General features: G+C 42.6%; 1 protein-coding gene across 1 annotated transcript in view; it reads left to right on the top strand.

The window, feature by feature from the left end:
• The window catches only part of ADCY10 (adenylate cyclase 10), an 85648-nt gene that overhangs the window by 47892 nt on the left and 19875 nt on the right, over nucleotides 1-17881 (top strand). Inside the window, exons 19-25 of the mRNA XM_055402320.2 lie at nucleotides 1127-1408; nucleotides 1530-1820; nucleotides 8483-8552; nucleotides 9116-9347; nucleotides 11210-11317; nucleotides 11831-12012; nucleotides 15796-15952. Of these exons, the coding sequence (XP_055258295.1) occupies nucleotides 1127-1408; nucleotides 1530-1820; nucleotides 8483-8552; nucleotides 9116-9347; nucleotides 11210-11317; nucleotides 11831-12012; nucleotides 15796-15952 (1322 nt within the window). The remainder of the gene's footprint in view (nucleotides 1-1126; nucleotides 1409-1529; nucleotides 1821-8482; nucleotides 8553-9115; nucleotides 9348-11209; nucleotides 11318-11830; nucleotides 12013-15795; nucleotides 15953-17881) is intronic.

Below are 17881 nucleotides of genomic sequence, written 5' to 3'. Positions count from 1 at the left end.
TGTATATATATATATACATTTATATACAAAGTGTATATATATATATTTACATACATATATATATATACAAAATTATATACTTTTTTTTTCTAACTGTACTATGTGGCTTGCAAGATCTTAGTTCCCCAACCAGGGATTGAACCCAGGCCATGTCAGTGAAAACCCAGAATCCTAACAAGTAGACCTCCAGGGAATTTCCACATTCTTTTTTCTATTGTGGTTTATTATAGGATATTAAATATAGTTCTCTGTGCTATACAGTAGGACCTTGTTGTTTATTCATTCTCCATATAAAAGCTTACATCTGCTCTCCCTGCTTACATCTGGACTAGCTTGGTTTCTACAGTGCTCAGTGGACAAGTTGAGGAGTTCATATTTTGTCCTGATGTGGGTGATGCAATAGAAGGACATACTGGTCCAGAGTCCAGGAAATTATGTGAGCTTTGATCCTCAAGCTTAGGTAAGAAGATGGAACTGGAGCTAGGAGCTCTCTGCCACTTGGTCTTGATCATAGAGATAACAATGAGTTGTCACAAGAATAAATGAATGCTGGAGCAGATAGAGAAATTTTATCGCCAGGAAGTTCCAGGAGAAAGGGTAGCTAGTGAAGAAGGTAGAGAATGACCCGCTGGAGAAGTCAGCACAGAACATGGAAGTCAGGCCCTGCTCCTTTTTATTTTTTTGGCTGCACTATGCAGTTTGTAGGATCTTAATTCCCCAACCAGGGATTGAACCCAGGCTTTTGGCAGTGAAAGCCCAGAGACCTAACCACTGAACTGACAGGGAATTCCTGGGTCCTGCTCCTTCTGACCACTGTGGCCTATGGTGACCTCTCCTCTCCTCACACACCCCTGTCACATTTTAACACAAAATCAGAACACCTTGAAATTGATCTTATTGCCGTGGCCAATGGGACATGCATATTTTTAGGTCATAGCATCTCCATCTTTTGCACTCCTGAGTGCTATCCGCTAAGTAGGTGCTAAGCAGATACTTCTTTTGGCTTAGCTCAACTGGGTACAGTTTTGTGAATAAGAACTGTGGAGCCGGACAGTTGTCCATCTCTAGAAGGCATTTGATAAAGACAGATGACTAATTCCCTATTTGTGTGGCTTTCTACCTGCAGAAATCTCTCTGGTCCAACTGGATAGCATGAGCCTGTCCCACCAGATGTTGGTGAGATGTGCTGCCATCATTGGCCTAACTTTCACTACAGAGCTGTTGTTTGAGATTCTCCCTTGTTGGGACATGAAGATGATGATCAATGCCCTGGCAACACTTGTGGAATCCAACATCTTTGATTGTTTCCAGAATGGCAAGGAGCTCCGAATGGCCCTAGAAAAGAATGCAGCTTCATTTGAGGTGAATTATCGATCCCTTTCTCTGAAACCACTCATTGAAGGAATGGGTAAGTAGAGCCTGGAAATGAATCATGGTTCCTTCAGTTTAAGGCACATCTTGATAAAGGAACAGATCTGTGTTTTGTAGCCAAGGCTGACTTATTGTCCATGTGTCTGTGTCCTCTCTAGACCATGGTGAGGAGGAAGAGCTCCGTGAGCTGGAAAGTGAGGTGATTCAGTGCCACATCATTCGATTCTGCAGCCCAGTGATGCAGAAAACAGCCTATGAGCTGTGGCTGAAGGACCAGAAGAAAGCGATGCACTTGAAATGTGCCCGCTTTCTGGAAGAAAATGCCCACAGGTGTGACCCCTGCCGAAGTGGAGACTTCGTCCCCTTTCATCACTTTGCAGTGGATATCCGGCTCAACACTTTGGACTTGGATACCATTAGGAAGATGGCTAAGTCCCATGGATTTCGAAGTAAACTTTTTTCATTCCTAATTACTCCTAATTATTCCTGGGGAAAACAAAGGCAAGACCTAGAAGGAATAGATCGAGACCATGAGGGTTTCAAGTCCTCTTCTGGCTCAGACACCACAAATGATGAGACTTAAGCAGTGTAGGTCAGTGAGGCAGGGAGAGTTGAGGAGTGCACATGCAACTGAGTTGGCAGAACCAATCTCACTGTGAGACTGTCAAGGTGGATATGGGGATAAGGACTCTGGTAGAAATGAGATATGACCAGAGCTCAAATTATAATTTCCAAAGGGGTAAAACAGACAGTCACATCAAGGGGTGGAACCCAAGGAGGTGAGCATGACCCAAGAGGGAGTAATGTTTCTTGGCAGATAAGAATGCTGTTGCTCTGAGTAGTTTGAAACAAGGTTCCAGTAGAAAAGAAGTATGAGTGGGAGAGAATTAGCCAGGACTAAACAGGTCCAATACTTTGGCCACCTCATGCGACGAGTTGACTCACTGGAAAAGACTCTGATGCTGGAGGGATTGGGGGTGGGAGGAGAAGGGGACGATAGAGAATGAGATGGCTGGATGGCATCACCGACTCTGTGGACATGAGTTTGAGTGAACTCCGGGAGTTGGTGATGGACAGGGAGGCCTGGCGTGCTGTGATTCATGGGGTCGCAGAGAGTCGGACACAACTGAGCGACTGAACTGAACTGAACTGAAACAGGTCAGGGTCCTAGAAGAGAGGGCTTGGGTTCAGGACAGGGATTCATGATGTTAATATTTGTACCAAGTACCAGGATACAATGAATGTTGCAATCCAAAGTGAGGCAAATAGATGCGTGTACAGACAAAGGAAACAGTTGAGAATCAGTTATTATCTTGGATCCTTCACCCACATTCAAGACATGAAATGAGGAAGAGTGTGGAGAGGGCTAGGATTTGTGGGGAGATTTGGCAAGAACAGAGGAGTAACTGTGTACTCCCAAGTGGGTTGCTTCCTTCATCACCCCAGCACTAGGAAGGTGTCTCCTTTGAAATTGGTTGGAGGACACAGAAAACCTCATACCTAATGAAGCCAAAGTGCACTGTGGCTGCAACAGGATCAACCTGCCCTCCCAGAGTTTGGGAAAGGATTTATTCATCCCATAAACAGATATAACTCACCCAGGAGAAAAAGTCAGCCTGCTGCCATTTTAAGTTGCTCCCAAGAGTACCCCTAAGAGTGTGAGAAGACCCCTAGTAGTGGAATAAAACAAACATTAAGAGAGCAGGCAATGGAAAACTAAAGAAAATGCAGGACCAGATCAAGGTAGCTTCAGTGAAGGGTCCCAACGTGGGGCTACAGTCAAAGCACCAGCGAAAGTGTTCACAGGGAAGAGCTGACTGACAGAGATAAAAGGGAAAGGATATTCCAGGCTCTCTGGAATCAGTGAGTCTTACTGTACAAATACATATATAATATAAGTATGTATGTTTTAATTAATTTACTTATTTGGTGAGGAGTAAAACCAACTGGCAGCTAGCAGACAGGTCAATTGGAGCAGAGCTGGTCTTCAGCAGGCTGGCTAGAGCCACCAGAGAAAACAACTGGAGCTATTTCAGGTTCTCCAGTGTACCATAACTTTCACTCTGGAGCATATATGGTGGGCTGTCTCTGAGAAATGTCTGCTGCTGTCCATTCATCAGCACCTCTAGCTGAGTGAGGCTGGGGCTCAACTATTTCCCTTAGCAGAATTTTTCACCTACTTAGAAGGGTATCAACTAGATATCTTTAAATAAAGATATTTTTTAGATTTCCTGGAAGTTTTACCATAAAAACAATAGTCCCAAGACCTACTGTCCTGCATTCATATGTTCAGCAGTTCTTCTCTCTTTTTTTTTTTTTTTTGGTGTGGACTGTTTTCAGTGGTTATATATGGATGTGAAAGTTGGACCATAAAGAAGGTTGAGCACCAAAGAACTGATGCTTTCAAATTGTGGTGCTGGAAAAGACTCTTGAGAGTCCTTGGATTGCAAGGAGATCAAATCAGTCAATCCTAAAGGAAATCACCCTGAATATTCATCAAAAGGATATCAATGATGCTAAGCTCTAATACTTTGTCCACGTGATGCAAAGAGCCGACTCATTGGAAGAAACCTTGATGCTGGGAAAGATTGAGGGCAGGAGAAGGGGATAACAGAGGACAAGATGGTTGGATGGCATCATCAACTCAATGAACATGAGTTTGAGCAAGCTCCAGGAGATAGTGAAGGACAGGGAAGACTGGTGTGCTGCAGTCCATGGGGTCACAAAAAGTCAGAGAGGACTTAGTCACTGAATAACAACAAAATTTTTGAAGTTTTTTTTATTGAATTTGTTACAATATTGATTATTTGTTTTTGTTGGCCATGAGGCATGTGGGATCTTAGCTCCCCAACCAGTGATGGAACCCCCTGCTTTGGAAGGTGAAGTCTTAACTGCTGGACAGTGAGGGAAGTCACAAGGGCAAATATTCTTAACTTGGGTCTTCTTTCTAGTCATTACCTCCATATGCTAAGTGATACGTTAATGCTTCTTTTTGAAATATCGAGTTCTGACATCGCATGTATTAGTCTTGCTATGGTAGGTGAAATCTGACTTTATTGCACCACTCCTGGGCACCTGTCTCCCAATACTGTCATAGCACTATCATTAGATAAATGAATCAAGTATCTACATTATTAAGACTTTGTACCTGCTGTTCTAGAGCTAAGTAATATAGTGTGAATAGATTTCTTAACAAAAGTTTGTTTTTCCTAGAGTTTTTATGAAATTTTCTTTTTGCAGTGTCTTTGCTATAATATCCTGTTTCAGTCTTGGCTGAAAGACAAAAACTAAGACATTTGTTATCGCCAAATCTCCCCTAAGTGTGAGGTATGCTTTTAAGTAATGCTGGAGAAGGGCATGTTAATATCATACGAGTTTCAAGAATACAGTACTGGTATGCATCAGATAGTGAGGAAGTTGATTCCCTTTTCAATTCTCTGTCAGTCCTGACATCCTTCCTAAAAACTTATTTTCTAAGTTTTGATTCATTCTAAGGATGGACAGCCCACAGGCTCCCTCCTGGGTTCTTTCCTTCCACTTGCTCCTCCTCATTCTTCAGGGACCTCTCCTCTTATTCCTTTGATCTTCTCAGTATGTGATTTTCTCATTAAACATTTCAGTTACTCATTTAGTAAATATGGAGTTTCTTATATGTGCCAGAGGTTGTTCTAGGCACATCGATAGAGCAGAAGGAGCCAGCCAAATGGGCAGCCAGTGAGGAAAGAAATCAAGGGAATGGGTGTTACAGAAGCTGGTAAAAGCAAGGAGAGGTCAGTTGTTGCAAATGCTACCAAGAGGTATAATGAGATGCAGACAAAGATGTAATGTTTGGATTTGGCAACTTGTTTTTACTGTTAACTCTAACAAGAAAGTTTTAGAGGAGTAGCAGGATAAAGGCATAATTCAGCTTATTCAGCTTCTATTCACTAGAGACGAACTAGACAGCAGACTGGGAAAGTGACAGTCACTCAGTTGCCTCTCACTCTTTGCAGCCCCGTGGACTGTTCAGTCCGTGGGATTCTCCAGGCCAGAACATTGGAGTGGGTCGCCTTTCCCTTCTCTGGGGATCTTCCAAACTCAGGGATCAAACTCAGGTCTCCTTGGTTGCAGGGAGATTCTTTACTAGCTGAGCCACCAGGGAAGCCCAAGAATACTGGAGTGGGAAGCCTATCCCTTCTCCAGTGGATCTTCCTGCCCCAGGAATGGAACAGGAGTCTCCTGCATTGCAGGCAGATTCTTTACCAACTGAGCTATCAGGGAAGCCAGACAGCAGACTAGGAGAGGTGGAGAAATCAATCCTTATACAGTATGATAAAGGATGATGATAGAGGTCTGAATGGGGTCATTGGACACACAGTTGGGGCACTAATTCTAAGGGGCAAAGGCACATAAGGCTTTCAGAAGAAGGTGGTAGTAGATGCTCAGACTGCATTTTATAAATTAAAAGATCTGTGGAGTAATGCATTTATCTTGGAGTCCGGAGACCTCTATCACTGACAGATGTATGACCTGAAACAAGTCCCTTCTGCTCTCTAGGATTCTTCCTTCTCCTCGAATGGAGAAGTGGCTAGATTCAACAATCCCCATTTGTTTTCTGTTTTAAGATCTTTATTGAATTTTCTAACCTATTGCAGTCTGGATCGACTGAAGGTTTTAAATTCAAGACTCTCTGACCTTAAGTTATTCCCCTTTGTGGAGTATTCCATTAAATGTCTATTTCTCTATTAGAAGCGGACATCATTTTCTTCAGCATCATTAATTTTTACTTTGAGTTGTGCTTAGTCGCTTCAGTCATGTCCAACTCCTTGTGACCCCAAGGGCTGCAGCCTGCCAGGCTCATCTGTCCATGGGGATTCTCCAGGCAAGAACACTGGAGTGGGTTGCCATGCCCTCCTCCAGGATACTTTTAGTAAATTATGATTGTGTTATCATCTAAAACAAACCCCAATATTTCAGTGGGTTAGCACAATAGAATGATAGTTTTTTCCTGCCCAGGTAATGATCCAATGAGCATTTTGACAATGAGCCTTGTTCATAGTCGGTCAGGGACCCAGGCTCCTTCTGTGTTGTGGGTTTGCTATCCCTTCAGTTCAGTTCAGTTCAGTCGCTCAGTCGTGTCCGACTCTCCGCGACCCCATGAATCACAGCACGCCAGGCCTCCCTGTCCATCACCAACTCCCGGAGTACACTCAAACTCATGTCCACAGAGTTGGTGATACCATCCAGCCATCTCATTCTCGGTCGTCCCCTTCTCCTCCCGCCCCCAACCTTTCCCAGCATCAGAGTCTTTTCCAGTGAGTCAACTCGTCGCATGAGGTGGCCAAAGTATTGCAGTTTCAGCTTTAGCATCAGTCCCTCCAATGAACATCCAGGATTGATCTCCCTTAGAATGGACTGGTTGGATCTCCTTGCAGTATAAGGGACTCTCAAGAGTCTTCTCCAACACCACAGTTCAAAAGCATCGATTCTTCGGCGATCAGCCTTCTTCACAGTCCAACTCTCACATCCATACATGACCACGGGAAAAACCATTGCCTTGACTAGACAGACCTTGGTTGGCAAAGTAATGTCTCTGCTTTTTAATATACTATCAAGGTTGGTCATAACTTTCCTTCCAAGGAGTAAGCGTCTTTTAATTTCATGGCTGCAATCAGCATCTGCAGTGATTTTGGAGCCCAAAAAAACAAAGTCTGACACTGTTTCCACTGTTTTTCCATCTATTTCCCATGAAGTGATGGGACCAGATGCCATGATCTTTGTTTTCTGAATGTTGAGCTTCAAGCCAACCTTTTCACTCTCCTCTTTCACTTTCATCAGGAGGCTTTTGAGTTCCTCTTCACTTTCTGCCATAAGGGTGGTGTCATCTGCATATCTGAGGTTATTGATATTTCTCCCAGCAATCTTGATTCCAGCTTGTGCTTCTTCCAGCCCAGCGTTCCTCATGATGTACTCTGCATATAAGTTAAACAAGCAAGGTGACAATATACAGCCTTGACGCACTCCTTTTCCTATTTGGAACCAGTCTGTTGTTCCATGTCCAGTTCGAACTGTTGCTTCCTGACCTGCATACAGGTTTCTCAAGAGGCAGGTCAGGTGGTCTGGGATTCCCATCTCTTTCAGAATTTTCCATAGTTTATTGTGATCGACACAGTCAAAGGCTTTGGCATAGTCAATGAAGCAGAAATAGATGTTTTTCTGGAACTCTCTTGCTTTCTCCATGATCCAGCGGATGTTGGCAATTTGATCTCTGGTGCCTCTGCCTTTTCTAAAACCTGCTTGAACATCTGGGAGTTCACGGTTTACATACTGCTGAAGCCTGGCTTGGAGAATTTTGAGCATGACTTTACTAGCGTGTGAGATGAGTGCTATCCCTTAGATCTCCACAATTAATTTGTTTTCCTGTGAAAGGAGAAGGTGGTGAAGGTATCTAACCATCTCAGTTCAGAGGTGACATATATTATTTCTGATGGAATCCCTTTTTAAACTTAACGCATGGCTTCACTTGAGAGTGAGTGAAGAGTGAGTGTAATGGGAGGAAATGCGTGGTGGTCCAGTGGTTAGGACTCACTCGCTGCTTTCACTGACATGGCCTTGGGTTCATTCCCTGGTCAGGGAACTGAGACCCTACAAGCTGCACAGCATGACAGGGACCAAAAAGGAAGAAGAAAAAGATGCAAAAGGGACTGAGAAATGTAGATCTTGGCTGCTGCTGCTGCTGCTGCTAAGTCACTTCAGTCGTGTCCAACTCTGTGTGACCCCATAGACGGAAGACCACCAGGCTCCCCCGTCCCTGGGATTCTCCAGGCAAGAACACTGGAGTGGGTTGCCATTTCCTTCTCCAATGTGTGAAAGGGAAAAGGGAAAGTGAAGTCGCTCAGTCGTGTCCGACCCTTAGCGACCCCACGGACTATAGCCTACCAGGCTCCTCCATCCATGGGACCTTCCAGGCAAGAGTACTGGAGTGGCTTGCCATTGCCTTCTCCGAGATCTTGGCTAGGCAACAACAATTTTATTGTGGAAAGGGAACAGGAAGCTTCATTATACCCCAGACATCTCTGCCACATGATCATTTCAACGACCGACACAACTCACTTGTTTGTTTATTTTCCAGCTGAAGAAGAGATCACTTTTTCCAGAATAGAGACTTCTAAGAAATCTGAAATATTTTCTGAAAATCTCAGGTACAGTCATCTATAATTGTTCAGAAAGTAGAGCATGAACAACTGGCATAAAATTAGACCATTGTTAGAACCATTTGTTTGGTCAGTACTCTGGCTCTTTAAAGCACAAGTCAGAGGGCTGTTTTATATCTAATCAGTCATTAGGTAACTGAGCAGGATCCTGGTGGGCCTTCTCAAGACAGACCGCAGCACCCCGCCCCACCCCATGTCCTCTGCTGTATGGAACTCCTCTCTGAAAATACGTGGATAGTAGTATCTGATTCATACTTCCTGAGTTATTTTACAGATGCTTAAACCTACCAAATGGAGGGAATCTACATTAGATTTTCTTTTTTTTTTTTCTGTCCACACTGTGTGGCATGTGGTATCTTGTTTCCCTGACCAGGGGTGGAACCTGAGTTCCCTGCAGTGGAAGCTCAGAGTCTAAACCACTATACCACCAGGGAAGTTCCTACATTAGGTTTTCTTATCTTGCTCTTTTATTTGTTTCAAAAGATATTTTCATATCAAATCCTATCTATATCTACAAATTATTATTCCTATTTCTTTCTGCATTTGGACAGTTCTGAAGAAATAAGAGAAAAGATCTTGAGTTTCTTTGATGTCATTATAACAAAAATGAGGACATCTGAAGATGACGTCATCCCTTTGGAATCTTGCCAGTGTGAGGAGATCCTAGAGATTGTTATCATGCCTCTGGCTCACCATTTTCTTGCTTTGGGAGAAAACAACAAAGCCTTATATTACTTCCTAGAACTTGTGTCTGCTTATCTCGTCTTGGGTGACAATTATATGGTAAGCTGTTTCTACCCAGATCACCTCCATCCTTGAGACAACTTACAGACCAGACAGCCAGAAGGGAAGCTCTGGTTTGTTTGTTTTTTTTGTTGTTGTTTTTTTATTGCTTCATGTTCTTGATTCCTGCCAGCACCCTCTTCCTTTGAAAATCAAATTGCTCAGAAGGCAAATGACCTGAGATTGGAAAAAGTCAGAACAAATTGCAACTACCATTATACATTATATTGCCACTTTCAGAAACTTGCTATGGATTGTCTATTTATATAAGACTCTGGTCTCAGCTCTTCAGTTTCAGTAGAGATTTCCTCAGTAATGTCCCAGTTGCATTTGCCCTCTGTCTTCCCCAAATATCTGTCAGCACAATACCTGTAGGTCTTTGAATAAGAACAAATCTAGTTTTACTCTTGTGATCTCTGAAGCGGCTCACTCACTTTGGTCTTCATGTAATTTGTGCTAAATTATCATACATACCTTTAAGCTACCAAAGCATTAGTGAATGTTTCTCCAGGATAACTGTAAATAAGTTTTAGGGCAATACTCCCTAGAAATGTGGGGATTTGATGCATATAATTAAATGAAAGAATTCGTTGTTGGGAAGCCCTGAACTGAATAAACAGATTTCTGTACTACAGATATTCAGAGCTTTTATATGCTAAGATACACAGAAATCTCCTGGAGGGTTGGGCTAGGACTGGGACATATTTCTCTTAAACTTATTTGATCTTAGGTCACTTTTCATAGAGTAGATGGCTGGACTCAGCTTCTATGAACTCATTTGAGGAAATGTCTGTCTGGGCCTGGCTTCATCTGACTTCCAGCCAGCTTTAGGAAGAGCTTCCCACACCTGAGTAGCCATGGTTGCCACCCTTCATGCCTGCACTGGTGGACCAATCCAGATTTTATAGCTGTGGCCTAACTAACCCCTGTGCCTTAGATTTATATAAGATTTTTAAATTAAACTATTAAAAATGTCAGTAAGCTCTGTTTCTCTCAAGTATTTTGAAGGAAAGCCTCCTGTATGTTTTATACACATATGTGAAGAAGAGGGTGATGTGGCCAGTGAATCCCAGAAAGAGAAGGGTTAGGTAGCCTTGGGGGCCAACTTGCTGAGCCTGTACTCACCCTCATCTCACTCTACAGGGAGTGATGAATGTTCAGGGAAACAATGACTGGAAGCAGAGCCCAGAGCAGGGTCCCAAAATGTGCCATTTGCATCCCCCTCTCCCAGCAAAGAAACCCTGTCCCCCCTTTCAGCCTTCTACACATACCACTTAGACTGCATGAGACTTGGGGACATTGTCTCACCTTACTTTACTCTTCAAGTCCAAGGTTGCCTTTGTGTTCACATGTGCCAAGACTCTCTTAACGATGTTACATTGAAGATGAAGTGACAAAGGTTGTTCAGGGCCTTAACTTTCTCTTCTACCTCCCAAAGATGGCCCTGAACAGAAAAAAAAAATGGAAACAGTTCATGATTCATTCCATAAGTAGAGACTGGCCTTCATGAATGTGGGGATGGTCTCAGGAGCCGTGAGTACATAGTTGGAAATAGGGAAGTTGGGGATGGAATTACTCAAAGAGGGAAACTGCCTTGGGGAAAACTTCAGGTAAGATCTCTTATATGACAGCTTGAGGAAAGGAGGAGATTTCTAGATTCATCTTCTAGAATGAGAGACTCAGTGACCAAGACGAACAGGAGCTTTCTCCAACCCCCTTTCTGATCAGGGGCTAAAGGCAGAGATGGAATCGGGGCTGGAGTGGTCCTGACTTCCTTCCTTCAGTAGCGTTTGAGGCAGTAGCCCCTCTGTGGTCCTGATCCCTGTGGACGCAACACCTTCTCCTCCTGGTGCTTGTTGCAGGCTTATCTGTATTTGAATGAGGGAGAGAGACTGCTGAAAATTCTCAAGAAGGACAAATCTTGGAGTAAGACTTTTGAATGGGCTACATTTTTTACCCTCAAAGGTCAGGTAAGAAATCGTTAGAAACATGATGAATCTGTTATTTATCACTGGGGCTTTATATAGAGGAAGTAATAGAAGTCATCCCTATACTTTCCACATCCTCCTCCTATCCTCTGCCACAGATCCTTTCCAAGACTCCAGGATCCCAAGCCCTGGGACTCAAACCTCCTCACCATCACTCTCTGCAGCAAGATCTTCCTTAGCCTTTCAGTAACAGCTTTATGAAATATTTTTTGTAACAACCTCCAAAAAAGGGACAGAAATAAGTAAACGTTTTCTCAGAGGTAGATTATGAACAATGAGGATGCAAAATCCTAGTCATTCAACCATCCTTCCACAGATATATCCAAGAAACACTTCAGATTATGCCAAGCACAGGGGGATTTTGTTCCTGGGCTTTAAATTGCTTTTTTTTTTTTAAAAAAAAAGATTCCTAAATTACATATTTTTGGAACATATAAACCAAACTTGAAATCATTGCCTTTTTCTTTCCTTTCCTCCCCTTTCTTCTCCTTCTAGGTCTGTTTCAACATGGGCCAAATGGTGCTTGCCAAAAAAATGCTGAGGAAGGCTCTGAAGTTCCTCAATAGAATCTTTCCTTACAACTTAATCTCCTTGTTTCTCCAGACTCGGGTTGAAAAAAACAGACACTTTCATTATGTGAATCAGAATCAGCAGGCCCAAGAGAGCTCACCTCCAGGGTAAGGAAAGAGCTGCAGAGAGCTTGGAGTCTCATCTCTTCCCCAGGAGGAGAGAGACCTACACACAGTCCAGCAGTCCCCAAGGAGTGGGCCTCTAACAGGCGCAAGGAGTCCAGGTGGCTCACTAGTGAGGGAGAGGTGGTGGGGCTCCCAGGCCAGGCCTGGGTTGCCTCAGAATGACTTAATAGGCAGCTTTCGCCAAAAGGAGTGCAGGTGACAAAAACTTAAAGGAGCCCTTTGCAAGATGAACTCCAGGGCCTCCCCTACTCATCTCACCCACTAACCCCTTGGCCATCCATGTTTCAATGGGAATCTGCACCACATGTTCCTAGAGCCTCAGTCAAAAGTCATCTTCCAATTCAGTGCTAAAACCCCGGGTATTGTCCCCAACCCACAGGAAAATGGCAGGTCCTGAAGACATCTGCGAAAAGACAAAATGGCCCACCCATTTTTGTATCTCCATAGATAGAAAAATCTGTGGGTTACAGAGGGTATCTATCAATCAAGATTATACCATTAAGATCTGTACATTTCAACATGTAAATTTTATCTGTAAAAGAACTACAAAGAATAATGAGGTGGTGTAGGGGAGGGATACCGTGAGTAAAAGAACAGATGCAATAATAATGTTGATAGTTGTTGGAGCTGAACGCTGGGTAGATGGACCTCATATTTTTCTGTTTTATTGTGTATGTTTAAAATTTTCCACATCAAACCTTTTATAATATATTCTACCTACCTAGGAATTCATACCCAAAGAGGTGTCACCTAGTTGGGGATCTGAAGAACTGACAGTTGATCTGTTCCACCTCGGGAGAGGCCAGTAGCAATATTCCTACAGGTTCTGCCTCAGATACAAATATCTATGTCAATGAGCAAATGGCTGCAATCCTTTTACAACCTCACCCAAAACTGCCTTCCCCAGTTTCCTGAAAGTGTTCTCTTGACTGGGGGTAGGGTGGAGGGGGACAGGGCTGGAAATGAGGTGGAGCTGAGCTCCTTTGCAGGTTGGGGCCGGGCTGTCCCAGAAGACACCAGGAGAGGGAGGGGCAGCGAGAGGCTCAGCAGAGATCTCTCTGAGAGATCAGAGAGAACCGAAGTTTGGGTCACAGAGAGCTGTCAGATGAAATAAAGGACGCCTCGTTAAATTTGAAGTTCAGATCAACAATGAATGATTTTGTGGTTTAGGATACATTGTATCACACAAGATAAATAAGAAATATGCATTTTAAAAGAATTGTTTTGAAATTCAGATTTAACTCAGCATCCTACATTTTCATTCCTTAAATCCAATAAGCCTAATATACAGCCACGTTTTGTAAAAGGAATAAGAAGTACCTGCACAAGAGGAGAAGGTGAAAAATTGGTGATCAGGAAGAAAGTACAGAGCTTAAAACGCTCTCCAGTCAAAAGGTTCTCATCTCAAAAATAGGAACACAAAGAAATACCTTTAATGTCAGAGTTTCCATAGCTTCATGATCTCCCTGTTATAAGGGATTTTACATTCTCCATGTTTCCTTAGAAGCTTTAAAAAATAATTTCCCCAACAGAATGAATGTTGTCATTGTCTGAACTGAGAGTACCTGGAGTTCTTCATTACGTATATCTAGGATAGGGACTTCCCTGCTGATCCAGTGTCTAAGACCCTGTATCCCAATGCAGGGGGGCCTGGGTTGGATCCCTGGTTAGGAAACTAGACCCTACGTGCTGCAACTAAACTAAGACCCTGAACAGCCAAATAAATAAATATTCTCTTTTTATTTTTTTAAAGAATCTCTAGGATATCTTTCTTCCTTCTCAAAGTTATTTAAAGTCCCTTTTTTGATAGTTATTTATAATTATATTTTGTTTACTTGGCTTTGTTAAATTATTAATATTGTAGCCAGTTTAGGGTCCCATTTTTATCACAGACAGAAAAGACTGGGGGCTACATTATCAATTAAATTATTTGTGGAGGCTGAGACTGAGTCCCCAGACATTCTCGGTAGGTGGTCAGTCATCCTTTCCTTGAGTAATTCCAGCACAGGAAGTTCACCATCTCCTGCAACATTCCATCCCATAGTCAGAATGTGTTTTAGTCTGTTTGGACTGCTATGACAAAATACCACAGGCTGGGTAACTTATTAACAGCAGATGATTATTGCTCACAGTTGTGGAGGCTGGAAGTCTGAGGTCCTAGTGTCAGCATAGCTAGGCCAGGGCCCTCTGAAGACTTCTTGTCATATCCACACTTGGTGGAAAGGGGCCAGGAACTTTTATAAGAGCTCTAATCCCATTCAAGAAGGTCATGTCCTAAAGGCCCCACTACTAATCCTGTCACTTTTAGGAGTTAGAATTCAAACTTGGGGGGATGAATTCAGACCACAGCAGAATGGATTTGTTTACTCATTTCATTTGTTGAGCCTAGGTCCTGACAGCAGTGTGCACAGGAAATGGCACACTGGACTGGCTAGGCTGGAGGTGGCCAGGGCTGGAGTGCTGGTGCTGTTACATTCTAGTTCTGTTACTTTTACTTAATTACTTAAACTGAGTCTCACTCTCTGCTTATGAAAAATGGGGGTAATTATTCCTTCCTTTCCTATGGGGTTGTCCTCAGACTTAAATGAGATAAAATTATATAAATGTGCTTTTGAAATAATTTCACTTAAGTGGCAGTGACCTGACAGGGGACAGGTCTTATATATAAATAAACTATAAATAAATTTATAGATGTAAATAAAATTATTTACATCTGTGCTCTTACATATAAATTATCTTAATTAATCATCACAAAGCATTATGGTTTCCATTGTGCAGTGGAGAAAATGGGCTTCATAAAAACTAATATGCATGTACAACAAGGTCCTGCTGTATAGCACAAGGAACTATATTCAGTATTCTGTGATAAGTAACAATGGAAATGAATATTTTAAAAATAATGTATATATATGTGTGTGTGTAACTGAATCACTGCTATATAGCAGATCGGAGAAGGCAATGGCAAGCCATTCCAGTACTCTTACCTAGAAAATCCCATGGACGGAGGAGCCTGGTAGGCTGCAGTCCATGGGGTCGCTACAAGTCAGATGACTGAGCGACTTCACTTTCACTTTTCACTTTCACATTGGAGAAGGAAATGACAACCCACTCCAGTGTTCTTGCCTGGAGAATCCCAGGGACGGGGGAGCCTGGTGGGCTGCCGTCTATGGGGTCGCACAGAGTCGGACACGACTGAAGCTACTTAGCAGCAGCATATAGCAGGTATTAACACATTTGTAAATCAACTGTACATCAATAAAAAATATTGCTTGCTGAAACTGAAAAAAAATTAATGTGCATGTTAATTTACATGTAGGGCTTCCCTGATCGCTCAGTTGGTAAAGAATCTGCTGGCAACACAGGACACCCCGGTCTGATTCCTGGGTTGGGAAGATCTGCTGGAGAAGGGATAGGCTACTCACTCCAGTGTTCTTAGGCTTCCCTGGTGGCTCAGCTTGTAAAAAATTTGCCTGCAATGAGGGAGACCTGGGTTCCATCCCTGAGTTGGAAAGATCCCCTGGAGAAGGGAAAGGCTACTCACTCCAGTGTTTGGGCCTGGAGAATTCATTCCATGGACTGTACAGTCCATGGGGTCGCAAAGAGTTGGACACAACATGTAAACTTAATTTACATGTAAGGGAAACAGGCCTCAAACTCAAGTCTATTCAGACCCCAAGCCGGTACTGAGGACTCTGCACCTGTGCTTCCCTCAAGTATGTTGGTGATGATGCCTTTTTCTTTTGTCCCGTGTGTATCCTTTAACAGGAAGAAGAGGCTGGCCCAACTTTACCAGCAAACCACTTGTTTCTCCTTGCTGTGGCAAATCTATAGCTTAAATTTTTTTTTCCACTACAAGTATTATTGTCACCTGGCAGCTCTGATGCAAGTGAATACCGCACTGGAAACTCAAGATGATTTCCAGGTAGGGTATTTTTACAGCTGCTTTTTATATTTCTGAATCTCATTTGGAGAGAAAAGCCTGATGAAATTCAATCAAAATTCAAAATCTTAAAGGTATAGTAAAAGCCTTCCAGGCTAAATTGTTCTGCTGAGCCCCACAGTTGTCAAACATTTTGATCCCAGAATCCCCTTATAATTTTAATAATTGAGGACCTCCAATAGCTTTTTATGGGCTTTCCAGGTGGCTCAGTGGTTAAAGAATACACCTGCAATGCAGGAGATGCAGGAGACATAGGTTTGATCCCTGGGTTGGAAAGATCCCCTGGAGGAGGGCATGGTAACCCACTCCAGAATTCTTGCCTGGAGAATCCCATGGACAGAGGAGCCTGGTGGACTGCAGTCCCCATTGTCATAAAGAGTCAGAAGTGACTGAGCATGCATGCAATAGCTTTTTATGTGGGTTTGCATATTTCTATGGGTTTATATACTTTTATAAGGGTTCATACATTTATATAGGTTGTATCTACTGATATTGCCGTATATGAAACAAAAACTGAGGTACCTTAAAAATATTTTGGGGGGACTTCCCTGGCAGTCCAGTGGTTAAGACTCCATGCTTCCACTGCAGGAGGCACAGGTACCATCCCTGGTCAAGGAACTAGGATCCTACTTTAAAAAAATTTTAAAGAAAATAAACCAATGACATATGAATATAATTAACATTTTCATTGGGAAAAAATGCTATTTCCCCAAACAAAAAATTTAGTGAGAATGGCTTGTATTACATTTTTGCAAATACCTTAATGTCTGATTCCTCAGAAGACAGGCTAAAATCTCAATCTGCTTCTATCTTCACTTCCTTGTGATGTTACCTGATTCTCTCTTGGAAACTCCACATTGTACACATAAGAGGATGAAGGTGAAAAAGAAAATGTAAAAAAAATAATTCTTTTTAAAAAGATAAAATCATTCCCTGCTCGTCCAAAGGTTAGGACTCTATGCTCGCACCTCTCACTGCCTCAGCTCAATCCTTGGTCAAGGAACTAAAATCCCATAAGCTGCAAAAAATGGCCAAAAGAAAAAAATGTAAAAGAGCACACATCAAAGATTTTATTGAGCTCATTAAAATTAGTGAGAGAACTAGTAAGGTGTTATGACTGGTTCCCAGGAGAATTTAATTTATGAATGTGTGCAAAACTAGTCAAGTCACAGAGCAAGAATAAAATCACTTATATTCCACCAAACATTTATATTTCTATGAAAAAGAATAATTTACATTATTACCAGTTTTCCATAGTATACAGAGTTTTAAAGTAGCCCAATGACGGTGAAAAGCAGAGATTACCTTGGTAAGTAAGCTGGACAGGACACATTTTGATTTTGTTTTATTTTGGCCCATTTCAAATTCTTTCACTATTTTTCCCGACCCAAATCTCTTGATGTTATGCAGTTAGCTTTGATCTCTTCACACCCTGAGTTCCTAGAATGGTGTCTGCCATGTAGTAGGCACTCAACAAATTTTTTTTTGAATTAAGCGCTTTACTTCTCCTTCATCCTTGGGGCTGTCTCCTAAAAGTGTGGTGGAGTAAGGGGCAGGGAAGACATAAAAGGGAAAAATCAAAATCGGAAAGTGAATCAAAAGATGCTTGTTAACAAGATGGCTGTGACTGAGGGAAAATCTCCCCTGGGTGTTCAAAGCAGATGAGGTGCTCTGTGTAGGGTAACAGTAAGAAACAGAATAGGTACCAGGAGAGTAGTTTCCAGGGCTTCCCCTGTGGTCCAGTGGTTAAGAATCTGCCTGCCAGTGCAGGGAACACAGTTTCAATCCCTGGTCTGGGAAGAGTCCACATGGCGCAGAGCCACTAGAAGCCCATGGGCCACAGCTACTGGAGCCTGTGTTCCGAGAGCTTGGACTCCACAAGAGACGCCCGGCAACAGAAGTCAGTACTCC

This window comes from Moschus berezovskii, chromosome 4 (genome assembly GCF_049115385.1).
Source record: "Moschus berezovskii isolate FMDL1 chromosome 4, NW_MosBer_1.0, whole genome shotgun sequence".
Lineage (NCBI taxonomy): Eukaryota > Metazoa > Chordata > Mammalia > Artiodactyla > Moschidae > Moschus > Moschus berezovskii.
The sequence above is the reverse complement of the archived record's forward strand: the minus strand, read 5'-3'. Positions and strand labels throughout refer to the sequence as shown.